At 40.7% G+C, this 20,443-nt stretch overlaps 1 protein-coding gene across 2 annotated transcripts; it reads left to right on the top strand.

Annotated features, from left to right (window-relative positions):
• Positions 1-54: 54 nt before the first annotated feature.
• PCF11 (PCF11 cleavage and polyadenylation factor subunit) lies at positions 55-20,410 on the top strand. 2 transcript variants are annotated; one of them, XM_014276348.3, is made up of 16 exons: positions 55-648; positions 5,536-5,661; positions 7,991-8,179; positions 8,597-8,788; positions 9,658-10,766; positions 11,028-11,217; positions 11,326-11,968; positions 12,059-13,554; positions 14,878-14,965; positions 15,696-15,815; positions 16,354-16,459; positions 17,147-17,330; positions 17,815-17,970; positions 18,738-18,830; positions 19,309-19,344; positions 19,923-20,410. In XM_014276348.3, exons 1-16 carry the CDS (start codon positions 460-462, stop codon positions 20,142-20,144), a joined length of 5,139 nt encoding a protein of 1,712 aa, XP_014131823.2. In that variant the 5' UTR covers positions 55-459; the 3' UTR covers positions 20,145-20,410. The 2 variants fall into 2 exon arrangements, with proteins under 2 accessions (XP_014131823.2, XP_014131822.2); XM_014276347.3 differs by having other exon boundaries at positions 16,351-16,459.
• The last annotated feature ends 33 nt before the right edge of the window (positions 20,411-20,443 follow it).

The following is a 20,443-nucleotide window of genomic DNA, read 5'->3' as shown; positions in this document are numbered from 1 at the left end:
AACGGGGCTTTGGGACGAAAGCCAATCAGAGGAGACGGGGGGTGGGCTCAGACAATCGGAGGCCGCTGTATTGACGGGCAAGCCAATCGCGGGCTGAGCAGACGGGGCGCCAGCCAATCGGGGCGCGGTAAGGGAACAAAAGGGGCTTTCCAAGCTACCGGCCCCTTTCCTGAGAACAATTTCACATGACGCAACGGTTGGAGGAAGAGGTTTGCGAACCGTAGCTGCCGCCGCCATTTTGTGAGCGCTGAGACTGAGTCGGCGGCGGCCGAAGGAGCAGCAGCACAGACGGCAGCACCACAACTAGCGGGAGCCGCAGCCCGGAGGATGCGGTAGAGGAGCCCAGCGGCAGCGGCGGGGGGGGCGGCATCGCTCGGCGGCGGCGGCGGCAAGGGGATCGCGGGGAGGGGGCTCTCGGTCGGTGGGTCGGGTCCTGGTGCGGGCCCCGGTCGGAGAAGCATGTCGGCCCCGGAGAGCAGCGCTGGTAGCAGCGAGGCCCGGGAGGACGCGTGCCGCGATTACCAGTCGTCGCTGGAGGACCTGACGTTCAACAGCAAGCCGCACATCAATATGCTGACCATCCTGGCTGAGGAGAACGTGCCCTTCGCCAAGGACATCGTCTCCCTGATCGAGGCGCAAATCGCCAAGGTTTTTATATTCCACCGACTACTACTCCTACCTATACTGCTGGGGGGACCGGCCGGGGCAGCGGGCTAGGGCGGCCTCGGGGGTTCAGGAGGAAGGGCGTGGGGGAGACGGCCTGCTGAGCAGCGCGGGAGGAGGCGGGCAGCGGCGGGGTGGCAGGAGGAGGGTGGAGGGACGGGGCGGGCAGAGGCAGCGAAGCAGGGCCGGGGTGAGAGGGCTTTAGAGACGGGGAGTGGGGCGAGAGAGAGGGAGAGACTCGGAGGGAAGCAGTGGGCCGGATGGAGTGAGGAGGCCAGCGGCGGGAGGGGTATAGCTGGGCCCCGGAGGCGGGGGGGGAGGGGGCGGCGAGTCAGGGAGGTTCAGGGGACGTGGAGGTAGTGGAGGAGGGGGTTTACCGATGTGGGGCGAGCAGAGCTAGGGAGCAGGATTTGAACGGAGTTTGAGGGTGCCGGGGGGTCGGGGTAGGGTGGGGAGCGCCCCGGCGGGGGCAGTGGGGAGAGGGCCAGCAGGCTGGGGTCGCCGGGGGGGGAAACAGGCGGAGGAAAGCGTGTGTGAGGTGGGATCAGGGAGCACGGGGCGGCACGTCGGGGGCTCCTCCTTTCATCGCTAAGGCTGCTGCTGCTTCTTCTACCCTCCACCCCATAGGGAGCAGGGGACTCGAGGGAGGGGAACAGCCCCCGCACCACCCTGTTGGTAGTAGGGGGGGGAGGGTTTGGGGCTCGCCCCACCACAGCTCTGGGAGGGCAGCGTGGGTCCCGGTTTAAGCCCCGTGTAAATATCAGACACAACATGGCGGCCTGGCAGTGACTGGGCAGCAGCACCTCGCCCTTGTGGCTGGGTTTTCCCCTACATGGAGCCAGTATTCGGTGTCTCGAATCTGGTGTCTAAATCCTTGCATTTAGCGATTTCGACAGTAGGTGAATATTGCGATCGTTAGAGAGAGCCCGACTGGGAGATTTTGTGAATCTGGGTGTTTTCGGGGGAGAGGGGGGGCGGGGGGTAGCTTAAAGGAATGAAAATAAGGTTAAGTTTATAGCACGCAAATTGTCCATTTCTGAAGGGCTAAATCTAATGACTTCTAAGTATCAGTTAAGATAAGGCTACCTTCCCAGTGCGGTCCCTGTGAGATACTCATTTTGGGGGGTGGGCACCCTTATCTTCCAGAAAAGTTTGTGGGTGAAAAGTGATCATCTGTTTCGGATAGAGAAGTGTGTGTGGTGGTGGGGGGGGTTGTTTTGCTCTGCCTGATTAGAGAAAATTCTGTGGGCTTGGGCTAATACGTTTGGATTTCAGGTGATTTGTGCCCTGAGTAACGCTAGTGTTGTGTGTGTGTTTAATTTATTTTGGCTAGGTAAGTTTATTGGTTGAGAATGGGGAAGAAGAAATTCTTCCTGACTGTAGAAACTGCAGCAGCCTGTAGGATCCTAACATGGCGTCTGAGGCACATGATATAAAAAGAAGGGAAAGAGGAGGCTCCCTCTGAGCCCAACCCAGGCAGTTGCTGACATCAGTCAGCCACAGCACATGGATGAGGGGGTTACAGCACCTTTTTAACAAGAGCATTTTGTAAGAAAAGGGTTCTTCTTTCAGTCCCCCCCTATTCGTGCCAGTCACCCCTCCCCCGTTGTTTCCCTGCTCCCTCTGATCTCAGGAGTTGAAAGGCTTTTTTCCTTTGGCTTTAAGTCGTGGTTTATAATGGTGAGAATTGTACTGTCTAATGATGGGGAGGGAAGGATCACTTATTTAATCTATCTTTCTATCAATGCAGGATGGCTTTTTAGTGTTCCACAGACCTCTTGGAGTCTAGTTTTAAAAGCTGCCAGTGGCTGAGTTTTGCCATTCCTTGGGGAGGCGACCTCGTAATCTTAATAGATCTCACCATTATATCTCCTAAAGGGCAGTGGATGTGTATATAATGATTTGTGATAAATATCAATGCTGTCAATTATTTTTTTTTTTCATTTCTGGGTGATTTAGAGCCTGCCCTGAAGTGTGTTTTTTTTTTTTTTTTTAAAGCTGTCTTAAATCCTGTATCAATGGTTAGTTTTGCCTAGTTACTGTTTGTGACTGTGGTTTATTCAAGGCAAGTTTTTAGTAGTTTCTTGGAAAGTGATCTCCTTTACTAAGCCACTTTTAAAAAGTGTTGCCTGGAGACAGTTTGTTTAGTGTAAAACTTGAGTGGTCTGCTTTACGTTTAATAAATGGTTCTGAAATGTGTGACTGGTATTATAAAACTTGTAAATAAAACGTGTGAAATATGTATTTGTCTTTTTATTTACCATTGTATAGTGCAGAATTTGTTTCCAAGACCCATTTTGTATACAAGGTTGGTTTTGGTGGGTTTTTTTTTAAAAAAAACAAATTTTTGCACAAGTTTGACTTGGGGTTCGATTGCCAGATATGGTTTTAAACATGAAATATTTTAGGAAACCAATAAAAGAGCCACACATTTCCAACAATAGCTTTCCTACGTTATTTGAAGGAACAGTGGGATTTCTGTAATGAAGTCTTTAATTTTATGCTGATGAGCTCAGAGTTAGTGTTCTGGTGATTATGCGGCGCCTCCCTGCCTTTTGGTTTCTGTCGTGGGCATCCTTCTTGCTAGGGGATACTGTAGATCGCCGGAAAACAAAATACATTCAAGTTTGAGATTCCCTTTTGTGGTTATTGGTATATGTGCTAGAAACCTTGACATAATAAACATTTCCAGAAGAGAAGACTTAAATGTTCCAACTGCATTTTAAGTCGTGGTTCTTTAAAATATGACACCTGAGTATTCTGTATTTGAAGCAGAGTACACTGCTAAGCTTCTAATTCTGTGCCGTAGTTTGAAGTAGGCTCCCTTCCTAGATGGCAGTGCTTCTGTGTATGATTACTTCTAACTGTCACTTTCATTATGCATCAGACAGTTAACCTGTTACAGTGCTTTTGCTACTAAATGATTCCCCAGCATTGCAAACTTGAAGCTTAGCTGAGTGTAGTGAGGTAATTCCATCCACTGGTGAAATGGAAGAAGGTAACATGCGATGGCAGTAGTTCTTGGGCATAGGTACTTCTGAGACTTTGTTTCCCTAACAGCTGACTTAAAAAGTCAGAAATGGTGCACTGTCATTTTTTATCAGCCCTTAGAGTGGTGTTTTTAATGTGCCATTGTGCAGACTGCTTTAAAGAAGAAACCAGTATTCCACAGTCACTTTATTATCAGGTAGCTGTTGACCCCATAGTCTTTGATTTCTGAGACTAGAGAGGTGCCTTTACTCTAACACTGTTGCATATTAGGTTGTTTACAGCTGAGTTTAACGTCATGGTGTAAGATAGGCTTGTAATGTGCTGCGAGTAGTTTTAGCTAACTTTACTGTGTTTTCCTGTCTTTTTATGTACAAAATACACCACCTGCCTGTTTTTTCAATATGTTTAAAGGCAGTGACACGCCACCACCCCCTCCCCCGCCCCAACTAACAAGGAATTCTGCCCTCTTCAGAATTGTTTCAGGTCATGGTAAATTAATACACATTCAAATTGTGAGGAAACATTGTGATTTACCCATATAAAAGTATTGTTGACTCAGTGCCCTTTTGTGAACCACCTTAAAAGGGAAAGAATTAAATCTAAAATTGTAAAGCAAGTGCACTTCCACACACTTGTCTGGACGATGGGGCTGCGAAGTAAGGCGTTAATTAACCTACTAGCCTATCCTGTTTAAAAATGAGCAGTGAGTGAAGTTATTCTGGTTTTATCCTGAGCTTACCGGATGGCGAATGGGACTTAAAGTATTACAAGTGGATGCGCTTCTAAGGGGATCATGGTCAACACACAGCTTGTGGTGGTGTCATTTCGTGTTGACCTCCTCAACAAGTTTGTGTACTTGCTGATGTTTTCTGGAACTTTGCTGTGCCTTCTGCTTTGTGAAAGCCAATGGTGGGCATTAAAATCACCTTGATCTGGGCCAGTAGTGTTTTGTGTACATTAGAGTGTCACCACACTTGCATTACACAAACTTGCTACAAGTTTTGAAAATGGACTTAAAAAAACAACCACAAAAATCAACAAAACCCAAGTCGTCTACTTGTAGCAAAGATGTGTCCAGAGTTTGAAGACTCCCTTCTGTGAAAACGGTGGTTGCAGTTCCTGAGCTTGTCTGTGCTTTTACCTGGTCAACTAGATGGTTTGAGTTTTCTGGATTTTGAACTTTGTTCTGACGACGTTTTTGTGTGCACTCTGGAGATCTGAACTGTTGCTATCTGCAAGTGCCAAGAGAGGATGGGACTTCTTGCTACATCTGTTTGGATTGGATTACAGTGACATAGTTGCGACGTATTCTGTGTGTAGTTTATGAAAAGACTCTGATACTCGACGTATAATCTACAGCTACAGAAGTTCACTAGTTTGGGCTGTTTGCCAGAAGTCTGATTTGTTTTCTGTGAAATCGAGAAAAACAAGCATTCAGGAGGCTTGAGTTATAAACTATTTTTTTTAGAAGTTCCTTGAAGTGCTAACGATGGTTTCCTGCTAACTTAAAAGTTACTTTCTCAAGTGGGTTTTGAAAGGTTACACTCAGTACACTAGCAGCAATCCTGTCTTGTGGGCTTCTTTTTTCTTTTTTTCTTTTTTTATTTTTTGCCTTTTTCCAAAGCTTGATACACAAACAAAATAACCTAAGGTGATCTTTTTTTGTGTGATAGACCCACTGCATTATACTTTGAACGGAGTATCGATTTTCCAGATTAAGTTTTTGTATAAACAAAAAAATCCCAAGCCAAATCCCTTGGTGTTTATAGTGGCAACCAAAAAGAGAGGTCTGTATTTCTGGGATTGGTAATCCCTTTATTTAAAAAGCTTAAAATGTGTTTTTGTGGTACTAAACTTTTCAGTTTCTTCTTATTACTCCAGGCTCCTGCATCAGAGAAGCTACCCGTTATGTACCTTATGGATTCCATTGTCAAGAATGTGGGAAGAGAATATCTTACTGCATTTACTAAAAACCTAGTTGCAACATTTATTTGTGTATTTGAAAAGGTATATACACTTTCAGAAAAGTTCTGTATTCTAAGCAAAATTTGTTCCTGGTAAAACAAATATGTTTCAGGTTTGGGTTTTCTTGGGTGGTAAACTATACAAATTGATTATTTCTTATAAATCTCAGTACTGTACCTATACTGTGGAAGACTATTTCTGCTGCTATCAAGCATGTCAGTTTCATGTTAGCTTGAAAGATGCGAAGTCTTTAGTTAATGTGGTTCATAAAGTTCTGTAATGTTCCTATCCAGGCAAGATTTTACTAACAGTATTTTGGCTAATGATTGCTTACCTGGATGGACTTTTTGTAATGTATAGACCAATTAATTATGAATTACTGGTTTATTTTTAAGATAGTAAATAGTCTTCATGCCAAAAATAGACAGAGAATCAGTTTCTTGTGGATTTCCCAGAGCTGTTCTCTCCTGTAGTTAAGATTGTCTGATTTACCTTATTTGTGATGTGCAAAATGAGTGCTTAAACTGTCAAGAGCGAATAGCACTGACACCTGATTCTCTCCTGGTGGTCTGTGGTTTGGGGGGGTGGGGGTGAGGACAGCTAGGCGGGGGAAGGGCCTTAGAATGTATCGCTGTATTACATTACAAGTATGTGTTTTAATTTCATTCAACATTGAAAACTGCTGCCGTATCTTCTAATTTTTGTGCTTTAAACCCAGTGAAGTCATTGCGTGTATTCCTCAGTAAGAAAGTCAGATTGAAGTCCAGGTTTTGAATGGCTGGACTTGAATGGGTTTAAGTTGGATCAGGAGTGAAGGGTTAACTTCTGTGGTTTTCTGTATGCTATAAGGAAGTGGCATCTTGTATGAACGAGACGAATGTAGCTTTTGCATATTTATCATTACATATCAGTGAGGATCTGAGATCCCAGTGTGCTTTATATATGGTTTTCAGATGTAAAACGCATGGTGAAATCAGGAATAGATTGTAATAATGACCATAGAAAACTTAAAAACTGCTGTGTGTAGAGTAGATAGATAGGGAAGCAGGCACTTAGTTTTTTTCTTCAGTGTTAAATTGTAGATGTTCTTTTACTGAATTACATTTAATGTTGCAGGCTGAAGCTCTAGATAACAACTAATTTTCAGTTTTATAGGTTAGCTGTCTACTAAGCTAATTAGAACTATTTAATTAATATGTATTAATTGTGTAAAGTGGCAGTCACTTAGATTAATTGGTCATGTTAAAAGATGACAGTAGAATTCCAGCACTGACGTTGTTACAAATTTTTTTTTTATCAGTAAATGTTCACTAAGGCATCTTTAGAAACGTCATGAAGTCAGGAGCACTTGCTCAGTCATTTCTGCACGTTTTGCAGTGAACTTCATACCCTCAGTAAAAGTACAGAATTGTATAGAGGCACACCCCCCATACCCCCACCCCCTCCAGTAGCTAAGTATGAACTAATTTGTTGAAGTTCCTGCTTTTCCCTGAAAGAACCTCCAAATTTTTGAGACTGTTCTGTCTTGCTGTAATGTCTTAAAAATAAAACTGCAGCAAACCCCATCTATTTAGTCAATTATTTAATTGGGATATTGACATTAGGATATTGACAGTAGGACAGCTGCATATATTTTGTCCTCAGATGTTTTTCATTTATAAATTGAACTACTCAAGTTATGGTGAATTAAATTTTACTTCACTATAAATTCCTAACACCTGTCATGAGATAATCCAAACTAATTGTTTCTGAAGGATAAAATGGGCACTGGTCCTACGAGTACACTTGATCTGTGGCTCACAGATAGGTCTAATTTTGCAGCTGAACTGAAATATGGTTAACTTCATTGTAGCTAACCCCTTTTATTACATTTGTTGGAAAAAATTCCTTCATTGACTAAACAGCTGAGCAAAACACCTTTTCTGTTCACAAAGTTTGTTTTCTGACTTGTCATTGTTATATTCCATTCAGCACAAACACTGGAATAATGTATTGTCTCAGAGGCTGTTGCCTTTCAGTATTTCTGTTACTGTATTTTTTTCCACAGAAATTGGGCAAGTAAAATGAGAATTTTGGTAATGGAAAATTTGCAAGAAAATTGTCAGAGAATGGTAATAACACAACAAAACCTTCAAATGGCCTTGAAACAACAGTTCCACCTTTGAGGTTCTGTTACTGGTTCTGTTGGTATAGATGTATGATCTGCACTGTGTAGCAAGTTCAATGTGTTAAAATGGCAAACTGCTGATAGGAAAGGATGGCAAACTGCTGATAGAAATAGGAAAGAAATGAAATATTAAGTTCTACAGAAAAGATTAAGAAATTGTTTTATATTAACTTAACAAGCCATAGAATTGTTTTATTGTTTTAGGTGGATGAAAATACTAGGAAAAGTTTATTTAAATTACGCTCCACATGGGATGATATTTTTCCTTTGAAGAAACTATATGCACTTGATGTCAGAGTCAACTCATTAGATCCTGCTTGGCCAATTAAACCTCTGCCCCCAAATGTGAATACTTCTAGCATCCATGTGAATCCTAAGTTTTTAAATAAATCGGTAAGTTTTTATGCCTACTGTAAGAACAGATGGTAATATGTGTAGTTTTCATTGTTTGTTTGCTGCTTTTTGACAATGTAGTATATTAAGAGTGAAGTATCTGGGCTTTGTAGTCAGATAAGAGGAATTTCTGAATTCAGAATACTTGATGGGTTTGGTTTTTTATATTTCAAAACTGTATTCTGTATTTTGGAACATTCATGGATTTATATTAAATGATGTACACCTGTCACAGCAGGCAAATTCTAGTGAGACAAGAGTTTTAAATTGTTTTAGTTACATTTTGCATTTTAAAAATGCAATTTCTAACTACTACACAACTAAGTCCCAGTACTGATCATGATGACAGTTAAAGGAGATGGAGTTAGTTGATTCCATCACTATTTTAAACTTAAATTTTTTTAATTCTGTTTTTAGCCAGAGGAATCTTCTGCACCTACCTCTGCTGTCACTTCTGGTGCCTCTACTCCTCCAGCTGTTCCTGAAATACAAAAGAATTTGACACAGGAGCAATTGATAAGGCAGCAATTGCTTGCAAAGCAAAAGCAGTTGTTAGAACTTCAGCAAAAAAAATTAGAGCTGGAGCTGGAACAGACTAAAGCACAGTTGGTGAGTAGGATAGTTGATCAAACCTTATAGTTGGGTCTGACTTTCTTTTGGGTAGTACTTACCTATACTGGTAAATGCAGTACATGATTTTTTTCCTCTCGTTAGACAAGTGTAGCTATTTTAGGACTAGAGCAGTGCAAGATGATGTGGGGTTCCTGAACAGTATTTGTTATTTAAAAACCTTAAGAATTGCACTCTTATGTCAACGTAAAAAGAAAAAAAAATGAAGTTCTTGGGTTTTTGTTCTTACCTCCAAAATGATGCCTACTTACGGTCCTCATTTTCCTCTTATGGGTCACAGCAAGCCAGGCTTTTTCAAATACAATTGCTGTCACAGAGCGAGGAAGCCTGATTGTTGGAAACAAAGTCAGTTTCCTCAGGTCAGATTGGTTAGATGCTACTGTCTGAAGATGGTGGTTAAGCTGTATTGTTTTATAATATCTTGCTGCATTGGTAATTGACCATACCAAAATAAAGCTTCTTTGAAGTTTAGAAATACGAAAATTGTATCAGATAACTTGGCAGCTTAGTTGCCTTGAGCGTGTGAAATATAGGAAAACTAACACTGTAATGAGAACATGTGCCTTAGTTACATATTCTGCAGTATTGACTTTGTAGTACTGATTCTGCATTATATTTGAATTTGATTATAGATATATAGATATGTAGATATATAGATATATAGATTATTGAATAGTGCAATATTTTAATGCTTGTAATTGGCAATTAATGGGTCATTTTTTATTAAATGGCTGAATCACCTAACATTCAAGAAATTTCTATATATAGTTTTCGTTTCAAGACAGAGTATGAGCATTCCAGGGTAGGAGTCAATTTGTCATGCAGATTAATGCTGTTTTCTATTTCAGGCTGTATCTCTTAGTGTTCAGCAAGGATCATCTACTATAGCTTCAGTTCCAGCACCTTCCAAGCAACACATGTCTCCCACACCTCATATGACAGTTAAATCACCTCATCAGACTGCTGTGCAATCCGAAAAAAACAAACCATCCCCAAGTCCTCCACTTCATGACATGAAAATAGTAAATAGGGATCCTCGACTTAACAGGATGGCTCAACATTCTTCTCATGCTAAAGATCAATCTCACAGGAAAGAATTTCCACTGAACACAACTGGTCAGTCTGATACCAAGGCAAACAGAACAACACAGGCTGAAAAACAGAACTCAACAAAGCCAGAAAAATTGAAAGCAAGTGAAAAAACACAGAAGAAAGAGCTTGACCAGTCAGAAGCAAAACCTAAATCACCATCCCCTTTGAAAAATAAGCTGCCCAATACTAAAGATACTAAAACCCAGGAATGTGAAAGCACAAAAGTATCTGAAATCAGTAAACGGGATCCAAGACTGAAAAGACATCTTCAAGATAAGTCAGAGGGCAAAGACGAAGAGGTGAAAGAAAAAAGGAGAAATACAGAGAAAAAAGAAAAAGAGGAACATAAGACGTGTGAACACAGGCCAGCAGGCAGCAGAAATAAAGTAATTAATGGTGCTGTTCAGAAACAAGACACGACTACAGAAGACTCAGAAAAACAGGGTGGAAAACAAGGGAGATCAAGTAATAGAAAACGGTCACGATCACGCTCTCCTAAGGCACGGTCACCATCTACGCATTCTCCGAAAAGACGAGAGAGGAGATCACCCAAGAGACGACTTAGGAGTTTATCTCCTACTTCATCAACTCCTAAAATTGGAAAGATACGTCCAATAGGCCCTAAGCAGTCTCATGTTGAAGAAGGCACACCAGTGGCAAGAGACGAAAGAAATTCTAATAAGAGAAATGTTAAACAAGAGGTGCGAGATCCAAGGAGAGTGAAAAAAGCCCAGGAAGACAGGCCCCAAGAAACAGCAAGCCAGCATTCTACAAAAGCTGCTCCTGATCCAAAGGAGAATGCAGAAAACTGGCAAGGATCCAAATCAGGCAAGAGGTGGAAATCTGGTTGGGAAGAAAATAAAAAGTAAGTTACCATCTTTTTTTAAACACCTGTTTGAAGTCAGTGGAAATTCTGCTGCTGACTTGAGAATAGTCGGCTTTGCAGTTCTGTGGCACTGTGCAGTTCATTAAAATCAGTAATTTATGTCTTCTCACGCAATATGGAAATGATGCATACTTGGATTGTAAGGTGGTGGTGATGTTTTGCCGTGATCAGTTTTAACAGGGTTGTAACAGTTATGTCCTAAACAAAGAAGTAATTGTAGTTTAAATTTATTGCTTTCAGCTCACAGCAGAATGAAGAACACCAAGCACTTGGTAAATCCCCTCACCAAAGACACCGGGAAAACTGGCCTGCTGATAAAGGAATTTTATCACCCCGAGCACCAAAGCAGCAGCATCGGTTAAGTGTGGATGCCAATTTACAGATTCCCAAAGAGTTGACATCTGCAAGCAAGAGAGAATTACTTAAGAAGGTAATATAAACAAATGTTAATATTATTCATAGAATACACTTCATAGAATTGTCCTGGGTATAGTTTGCTTTTCTTTTCGGAAGTCTAAACTTTAACTTCATATTACAGGCCAATGAACGCTTAGCATCTGGTGAAATAACACAAGATGAGTTCCTCATGGTAGCTCATCAGATCCGACAGCTGTTCCAGTATCAGGAAGGAAAGCATAGATGTAACATCTGGGATAGCCCTGCAGAGGAAAAATGTGGTTTGAAAAAGAAACCTCTTCTGTCGGATGCAGAGCTAACATATTATGAACATAAGGCTAAACTGAAAAGAACACAAGTTCAGCATTCGTTATCAAGGCTTGATCTCTTGGATCCGGATGATATTTTGGATTATCATATACCTGATGCACTGCTTCCTGGAATAGAATGTGAGCAAGCAAAAGCCAAGCGTGGAGTACAGTTTGACAGAAAAGAGCCTTTTGGAGAAAGATCAAGGAGACACTCTCCTGTAAGTGGCACTAATAGACCTTTTGCTGATAACGTCCCATCACTTGAGAGTCGACGAAGACTTGAGGAACAGAATGCTACTAAAGGAGCAAGAGGTTCTAAGAACTTTGATCCTTATGACAGCTGGGGAGAATCAGATGAATTTAGAGATGCTCTCAGACAACAGGGGAAGAGCACAACAGAGTTCCAGAAAATAGATGGTGATGCAATCTGCAGATTTGATAATCGTGAAGACAGACAGCTTCTTGGGCAAGCTGGTATGTCCTTCTGCTTTATTTTACATCTGGTAAATAATTGGAAACATTTCAGTGAGTTTTTTCTGGTTTGTTCTGTGTTTTTTTTTCCAGGTGTTCGAGAAGAGGCAAGATCACCATTCAGTGAACGTTTCAAAAGAGCTAGGTATGATGATCCGGAGAAAGCACCATTTCCGGAAGGTTCAGGATCAAGATTTGGAGGCATTGAAGCAAAGCAGAGGATAAGTGCACTAATGGAAGACAGACCTCTATTTGATGGGACACCTAGACAGGCTGCTGCAAGGGTTGGGGTAGATGGACAAGGAAGTCCTTTTGTTGATGGTCCCGCTGCTGGTTCAAGTTCCAGAATTGATGGGCCACCTGGACAGGCTGCTATGAGATTTGAGGGGTCTTTGCTGGGGACAGGTGTATCTCAGTTTGATGGACCGCTGGCAGGAGCAGGGGGAGCTGGAGCCCTAAGATTTGATGGCCCGCCAGGGCAGCTGGCAGGAGCCCTAAGGTTTGAAGGACCACCAGGACAGGTTGGTGGAGGAGGCCCACTGAGGTTTGAGGGACCTCTTGGGCAGATAGGTGGGCCATTGCGGTTTGAGGGGCCTGCAGGGCAGCCTGTAGGTGGTCCTAGATTTGAAGGACCTGGAGTTGGTCTGAGGTTTGAGGGTCCCCGTGGTCAGCCTTCAGGTGGCCTCAGGTTTGAGGGACCTCATGGTCAACCTATGGGGCCTCGAGGTCAGCCAGGGGGTGGTCTCAGGTTTGAGGGACCCCATGGTCAGCCCTTGGGGCCTCATGGTCAACCAGGGGGTGGCCTCAGGTTTGATGGGCCACACTTGCAGCCATTGGGGCCACATGGTCAACCTGGAGGTGGCCTAAGATTTGAGGGGCCACATGGTCAGCCTATGGGGCCACATGGACCATCAGGTGGCGGGCTCAGGTTTGAGGGGTCACATGGACCGTCAGGTGGTGGGCTCAGATTGGAAGGACCACATGGTCAGCCAGGTGTAGGTCCAAGGCTGATTGATGGACCAGTACACCAGGGGGCTGGTGGACTTCGATTTGATGGTCCTCTGGGTCGGGCTGGTCCAAGGTTTGATGGTTGTCATGCAGCTGGATTTGATGGTCAGCCTGGACAGCTGTCTCTCTTGCAAAGATTTGATGGGATTCATGGACAGCCTGGCCCAAGATTTGAAAGGGCACCTGGGCAACAGGTGCAACCACGATTTGATACAGCCATACCTCAAAGATTTGATGGACCGCACCAGCCAGCCTCTAGATTTGACTTGCCCCTTGGCCTTCAAGGTGCACGTTTCGAAAATGTAGCTAACCATCCTGCCTCAAGACTAGAAGTGTCACCGTATGGACAAGGTGGTCCATTTGTTGAACATCCTGGCCAGAGCTACAATGGACCATCTCACGGGATGCAGTTCCAGAGACCTGATCTCTTTGATGCTTCGCCTGGACCAAACTTCAATGGGCCAGCTGGCCCAGGAGCACAGAATTTCCCGTTGAGAACAGCTGGACATTACTTTGATGAAAAAGGTCTTCAGGGTCCTCAATATGGAAACTTCAATAATATGCCAATGGGAAGTAATCAGGTAAGAACTGATGGCATTAAATGGTTTGCTTGCTGAAGTAATTTTGTGTGGAGCATTAGCAGTTTTTCGTCCTCTGAAAATTGAAGATGTTTCTGAAGAGCTGGCAGACTGGGAGCTGGTTTCAAGCTAAAGTCATCCTCTTCAGTAGTTTCTAGATAATTTAAGAAGGACATGCATTGCTATTTTTAAAAGAATCTTATTTTTACAAAGTAAACGAAATAGTGGATCTTCACAATCACTTTGTAGCTTAGAATATGACCCTGAAATGAGTATTTTTAACTTGAAAACAAAACTTAAGTAATTGGAGGCTTGTGGTTTTGTAAAACTTGCACAAAAGTGAATTCTATAGAATTCTTTATAAAGCATGGGACATATAATGTAAATTGATATACATGTTTTATTTTTTAAAGAGGGGTAGAATTAGAATGGACCAAAATAATTCTGTTGTCTTTTTGCAGCAGTGCAGCTGGTGAGAAGCCATGTTTAAAGAGATACCCATTACTTGGGGGAATTGAGAAAGATACGGACTTTGTTGAGCTACAGTCTTTTAAAATTCTCTTGGCACCAGTGTGCTTTATGAGTTCAGTTGCCTTTGGAGTTGCCTGTTGGAAATACTCTCTTTAAAAAGGGGCAAATGATACTCTAAATCAGTGGAAACTATGTCGTTTCTTTCAGTAGATTAGAGACTGTAGAGAGCATTTTTCATTTGGGGGATAATAATTGAACATGAAGAGTTAACTGATTGTATCAAAGCAGGTCATATGTCCTGCTAACCTCTAATGGGACAAAACAAGTTGTAAATCCAGAAAGTAGCCAACTAGTGACACCGCCCCCCCCCCCCTTTTATTACAACTGTGTTAAGCTTCAGATATAAAAAATTTTTTTACTGTAGCTAGTTTGCCCAAAAATCCTCCTTTCAAGATGCGTTTCGTGTAAGTGGATACTATTTTAGTTCTTAAGATAATAATTAATTGTGGCATTTGTTAATAGACATACACTGTTTTTTCCAGGTTTTTTCTGATGAGCTCTGATTTGGTGAACAAGAGCAATTTAAAACAAAGTATTAAATTTGGAGATGTGGTTTGAAGGCTTGATAGGTAGAAAAAAAGGTGATACATTTTAATTTAAATGTTAGGCAAAATGAGTATGTGTTCTGAATTGTTTCTAGTGGAAAATCAAAATGAGGGAAAGGCCATGTAGTAATTTGTGAACCTCTCAATACCAAAATGATGTGGATCACTCCTGGAAGGAGTTAAATACGAAATAAAAAAAAATGTATAATTGCATTTTATACAAAAAATACTTAAGTGTTTACTTTCACAGGTTTCTCTCATGTCTGCTCAACCAGGGCCTTATGGACAAGGTCAACAGTATTTGCCAAATCCTGGAAGTTTTGTTCAGAACCCTACAGGTATGTAACAAAATAATTAACCTCCTTTTATTTCTTTTGGGTGGTTCTGTTTGTTAGTGGTCACACAAATTACCCTTTTGTAATGTCCTTGTGTACTTGGTCTGTGTGACCCTAAGGGAAGCTTCCTCAGTGAGGTGACCATAGATGTGGTTTTTGTAGTACCTTCATCTTTTTAGGGGTTTCGCTCAAACGGTGAAGGCTTTCATTAACTGCATGGGTTTGGTATGTAGTTGCACAAAAAAAAAAAAAAAAAAAAAAAAGTAAAAATTTAGTCTGCTTTTCTGGAAGGCACCAGTCTGTAGGTCTGGCTTGCATTTGCCAGAGTGTGTAAACATAGTTAAGTATATGAGTGATGAGTAATGAAAAGCTTCTAAAAAGTTACAAATGGTTAAAGTAGGTAATGAAGTAGGATAGTCTTGGTGAAATATTTAAGCATAAAGTAAGGAAAATACTGCATTTCAATAAACTCTATCCAGTAGAAATCTGTGTATGGGCAACCAGCTTAGGTAGCAATTGTGAGAATGTGAAATACATTGTGAAAGAAGCTGTTGCAAGGGAAGAAGTCAGCCAGGGACTAGACATAAAGCAAAGAGAGTTGGTAAATAATTGGAAGTAAAATTGAAGAAACAGGAAGCAGAAGGAAAAGCATGTTGTGAAATGTGCTGATAAAAGCAAAGTAAATTTCTGATGCTAACCTTCTGTCTCCTTGAATGTCGATGTTATTCCCCAGGAGCCCTTCCACATTCATATCCTGATAACCACCTTGGACAGCTTGATGTCAATGAATTGTTTGCTAAACTGCTGTCAACCGGGATCCTCAAACTGTCAAAAACTGATTCCACTTCAGCACGTATGTAGATCCGTTGTGTTCTAACTGCTCAGTTTATCCACAGCTGAAGTGTAAATCTAAGTATAAAAAATACAGTAAACTTCTGCATGTTTTTTGAAGCTGAACTTTGTTTGGGGGAAGGAATTTAAGGAATTTGGTGCATAGGATGGAGTGAATTCTTAGTATCTTGTTTAATTTGTACACTTCAGCTATCCAGAGCAGTCTGTGTTGTCTTTAGTGTTGCGCCTCGGTAACTTGTTCTTGACTGTAGTTGGATTCTTACTACTTTCTGAAGTATTTCTGTCTGTGAAGACTGAATTTCAATGCCAAAGACTGAGGTGACATACCGTTTTCCTAAACTTAAATTCTGAGTAACCTACAGTATCTTGTGTGCTTTCTTATAGTGATGTTAGAAGATAACTGACTTAGCTATTGCACACTTGTGTTTTAGCATAGTCAGATTGTATTTATTAATATTTGAATAAAATAACTTTCAGAAGCATGTAATTTCTTTCTGACGTACTGAAATTTTGATAAATATCTTTATCCTTTCTAGAAGTGAATGAAACATCAGCCCAGCCAGCTGCTGAAGAGGAAGATGATGACCAGAACGAAGATCAAAATGTTCCAGACCTCACTAACTTCACAGTTGAAGAACTTAGACAGTGCGTATAGAACTCTCACTAACTTCACAGCTGAAGAACTTAGTGCGTATAGAACTGAGTTTACAGTGCAGTAGGAATGATGACATGGTAGTATCTAGATAGTTAATCCAAGACAGCTGAGAGCTTTTGGTAGTATCTAGGTAGTTAATCCAAGACAGCTGAGAGCTTTTGCAAGGTTATATGTCACTTTGTGACTAAGGGAACTGCAGTTTTTTATGTTAGCCTTGGAGAATTTGAGAGAGGAAAAAGAGGGAAAATTAAGCTGGGAAAACTATGCAAGTTGGATGTTGTTAATCAGTAAGGTTGCGATATGTATTGGAAGTAAGTGTTTCTTCCTTTGTTACTACTAAATTTACCACCTTTGTGGTAGTTTCCAAAACAGAGCCAAGGGCAGGCATTGCCATTTCATGCACTATTAGCTGATGAAGCTCATAGGCACAAGACAACCCTAGTGTGTTTCTCATAAATAGTTCATAGCAGCCCATTGTTTGTTATTTGAATGTTTCAATTAATTATGTTTTGAAAATCAGGAAGAATTAAGCTATATTGTGTGCTTTAACCTTGCAGTTAGATTTGTGCTTTTCCTCTAATCTTGTGGGCATATGAAACATCTTAGTGAGAAAATTCTTAACTGTTTCTTTTCAAAGAAATCTTAAGACTTTCCTCCCCCCCCCTTCCTTTTTGTAGGCGCTATGATAGTGTTATAAATCGACTGTACACTGGAATTCAGTGTTACTCATGTGGAATGAGATTCACTACTTCACAGACGGATGTTTATGCAGATCATTTGGACTGGCATTATCGTCAGAACAGGACAGAAAAAGATGTTAGCAGAAAAATTACACACAGAAGATGGTACTACAGTTTAACAGTAAGTAATGCAGTATGTGACTTGATAAATTACAGGCCAGGTTCTGTGGTTTCCTTACATACCTGCTCTAGGATTGCAGTTGAAATTTACATCATCACAGGAGTTGGCCTTTGGTAAACAATGATGTCTTAGATAGATATTTCAAGTAGTTCTGAAATGCCTGTCAGAATACAAAAGGCAATTGTAATGGCAATTGTAAAAACAATAAACAGTTTGAAGCTATTTTTACTGTTTTCATCACACTGAGAATGGAATGGAAATTGAAGGATAGTGGTTTTTCTGGAATAAGCTTTTTTGAAGTGTAACATTGTGAGAAAGCATGCACTGTGCTAATGCTACATGTGAAGAGCATTTCAGTTTTAATGAAGTAAGATTTATTAAATATGGTACTTTGGGAATATATTTTTTTTTCCACTGAGATTTATTTTTTTAAACATTTCTAGTTATTTGTCAGTGTCTGTGTGAATGAAAACTTTTTCTTTAGGACTGGATTGAATTTGAAGAAATAGCTGATCTAGAGGAGCGTGCAAAAAGCCAGTTCTTTGAAAAAGCTCACGAAGAGGTTGTTTTGAAGACACAAGAAGCTGCAAAAGAGAAGGAATTTCAGAGTGTCCCTGCTGGGCCAGCTGGAGCAGTTGAAGTAAGTTTCAGCTTGCTTTTTATTAGCCTAGATACTGAGAATCATCTAATACTTGAAAGAAGTTTACAGCATTCTTTCATACAGTGGGCTGTATATACACCACTTCATAGTGGTGTATAAATACCTCAAAGTAACCAGTAGTTACTGTTTGGTAGATGTGTTTTGGTAGATGAATTGATGTAGTAATCAAACACAAATGATGTTGGAATGACAATTTAGTTTTACATGCTGAACCCCTAAGACACTAGCTGCCAAGCCATGAAGGCCTTTGTTTTCATTTTGAAAAGTACCTTTTGTGCTTTGTCCCGAGTTGGTTATTTTGCACAGAAGTACTGAAAACGTTAATACTTCATCCAGAAGTTCTGTCTTTTTTAACTTGAGGCTCCAGATTAAGGGGAAGAGTGAAGATAATGCTGTAAATGAAATTAATAAAATCCTTGTACTGTTTTACATGACAGTAAAACAGTGTTAGGTTGTTACAAAGTGTTTTGCAGAGACTTCCTAGCTAAAAGGGCAAAGCTTACCTTTCTCAGGTGACAACAGTCTTCAAGGCTAGATGGTAATCATTGCTTAGTCTGCAGACTACACTCATTTTGATTAAGGTTTTCTAAAGCTATTTTTAAAGTGTAGAGGAAAGATCGTGTTGTAGTCTTAATGTATTTATCTTAATTTAAAAGAACCTTATTTGACAATAGGTTCTTGAAGTTCATGTGTTGAGTAAATTGTTGCAATAAGCATTTACCTCTGTTACTCCAATAACTTTTCAGAGCTGTGAAATTTGTCAAGAGCAATTTGAACAGTATTGGGACGAGGAAGAGGAAGAGTGGCACCTGAAGAATGCTATCAGAGTAGATGAAAAGGTGACCTCATCTTACTTAAATGTGATACTTAACAGTAAAAAACCTGAAGGATTACAGGAAAAAAAAAAGTGAGGGCCAGGTGCTCTTTTCCTCCTGAGGGATTCCCATGGTAGTTTTCCTGGCTTCCTAGCACATAAATATCTTAATCTTTGGAAATGCATGAAGTCCTGGTATCATTAGCATAGGCTCACTAGCCTTCCCTTATACTGCAGTGCTAGAAAGGAGTGTTTCTATATATGGGTGTAAGTATTGGTTATTTCTGTATGCAAGTAATGCCTACCATTTACTGGGCTTCTGCATGATAACTAATCCTAAATACACACAGAATCTTTTCCCAGTTATATTTGACACTACAGTTGGTCTGCTCATACTGTTGTTTTTCTAGATAAATTGTGTGATGTTTAATTGACACTGTTCTGTTCATAACCAGTGATCCTGCTATAATTTATATATTTAAATGTATAACATTTCTTTTCAGATTTACCATCCATCTTGCTATGAAGATTACCAAAATGTAAGTGAATTCTCCTTCATGTTTTTTTTAAGCATTTTGCTTTCAGTTTGTTTGCTTGATCTCTTGACATTGCAGGGAGCAGATGTGTTGAGAATGTGTTACCCATTTCTCTTGCCTAAGATTCAAAGGCCTTGGGCATGGCAAGTTTATAATACAGAATTAGCTCTAAGTTTCTTGACATGCTGTACTGGGACAGCTTGTGCACCGTACACAACCAAACCAAAACTGTGGTTTGAAAAACACGTCATGAGCTTACTGTAGAGTAACATGCGTAATCGTAGGAACTTGCAAAAATGGAGTAGATGGGTGTTGGGGTGTGTTAATAGCAGGGAATAGTTTATGGTAATGTGTTAAGCATTCCATCACTGGTTGGATGATACCTTTTCAAAGTAATTGTGAAAAAGTAATGCTATTAAAATAAATACCTGTTTTCTTAGGATCTTGATAAAGTAGAAGTTTGGATTTTGGGTGCCTCACCATCAGTGTGTTTGCATTTTGAAAAAGAGTAAAAAGGGGATAAGAAGCTAAAAATGGTTATTTAAATGTGTGTTAAAGCTGCATTGACTTTCACTTTGCAGACATCATCATTTGATTGCACACCATCTCCCAGCAAGACTCCGGCAGAAAATCCACTAAATATAGTGTTGAACATTGTTAAACAAGAAACACAGGAGTCCTGTGACTCACCTAAAGTCAAAGAAGAACCTGATGACACCCCTACTGCCTGTGCAGAAGAGAGCACACCTGCATCTACAGATATAAAAACAGAACCCGATGAGTCTGCTCAAACTGAGGTATGAACATTTTTTTACTGAAGAGATGCTGTGTGTTAACTCTGGAAGGCAAATACTTTTTATATGAAATAAAAACGGAGGCAGGGCCTCAACTACTGGTTAATAAATACATTTTTGTATTTGAATTTCTTATTGCCTGCACAGTTTCAGGTGTCATTGTGTGAAAGTTCTGTAGATGCGTGAAAATTTAATGGAATGAAATGGTATATGTAAAAATGTACAATTTTCACTTGTGGAAATGTAAATTATAAATAAAAGATATTTTTGCTATATATGGAGTGTAATGTTTATGCACACCATCAAAT

This window comes from Falco cherrug, chromosome 2, assembly GCF_023634085.1.
Source record: "Falco cherrug isolate bFalChe1 chromosome 2, bFalChe1.pri, whole genome shotgun sequence".
Taxonomy (NCBI): Eukaryota; Metazoa; Chordata; class Aves; order Falconiformes; family Falconidae; genus Falco; species Falco cherrug.
Note: the sequence above shows the minus strand (reverse complement) of the source record. Positions and strands in the feature narration are given on the sequence as shown.

Bases quoted from the DNA above. Each gene is read 5' to 3' on its own strand.
- PCF11 (XM_014276347.3), top strand. From the start codon at position 460: ATGTCGGCCCCGGAGAGCAGCGCTGGTAGCAGCGAGGCCCGGGAGGAC. The intron at 11,969-12,058 runs GTATGTCCTTCT...TTTTTTTTCCAG, and splicing joins ACAGCTTCTTGGGCAAGCTG to GTGTTCGAGAAGAGGCAAGA. The intron at 14,966-15,695 runs GTATGTAACAAA...GTTATTCCCCAG, and splicing joins TTTTGTTCAGAACCCTACAG to GAGCCCTTCCACATTCATAT.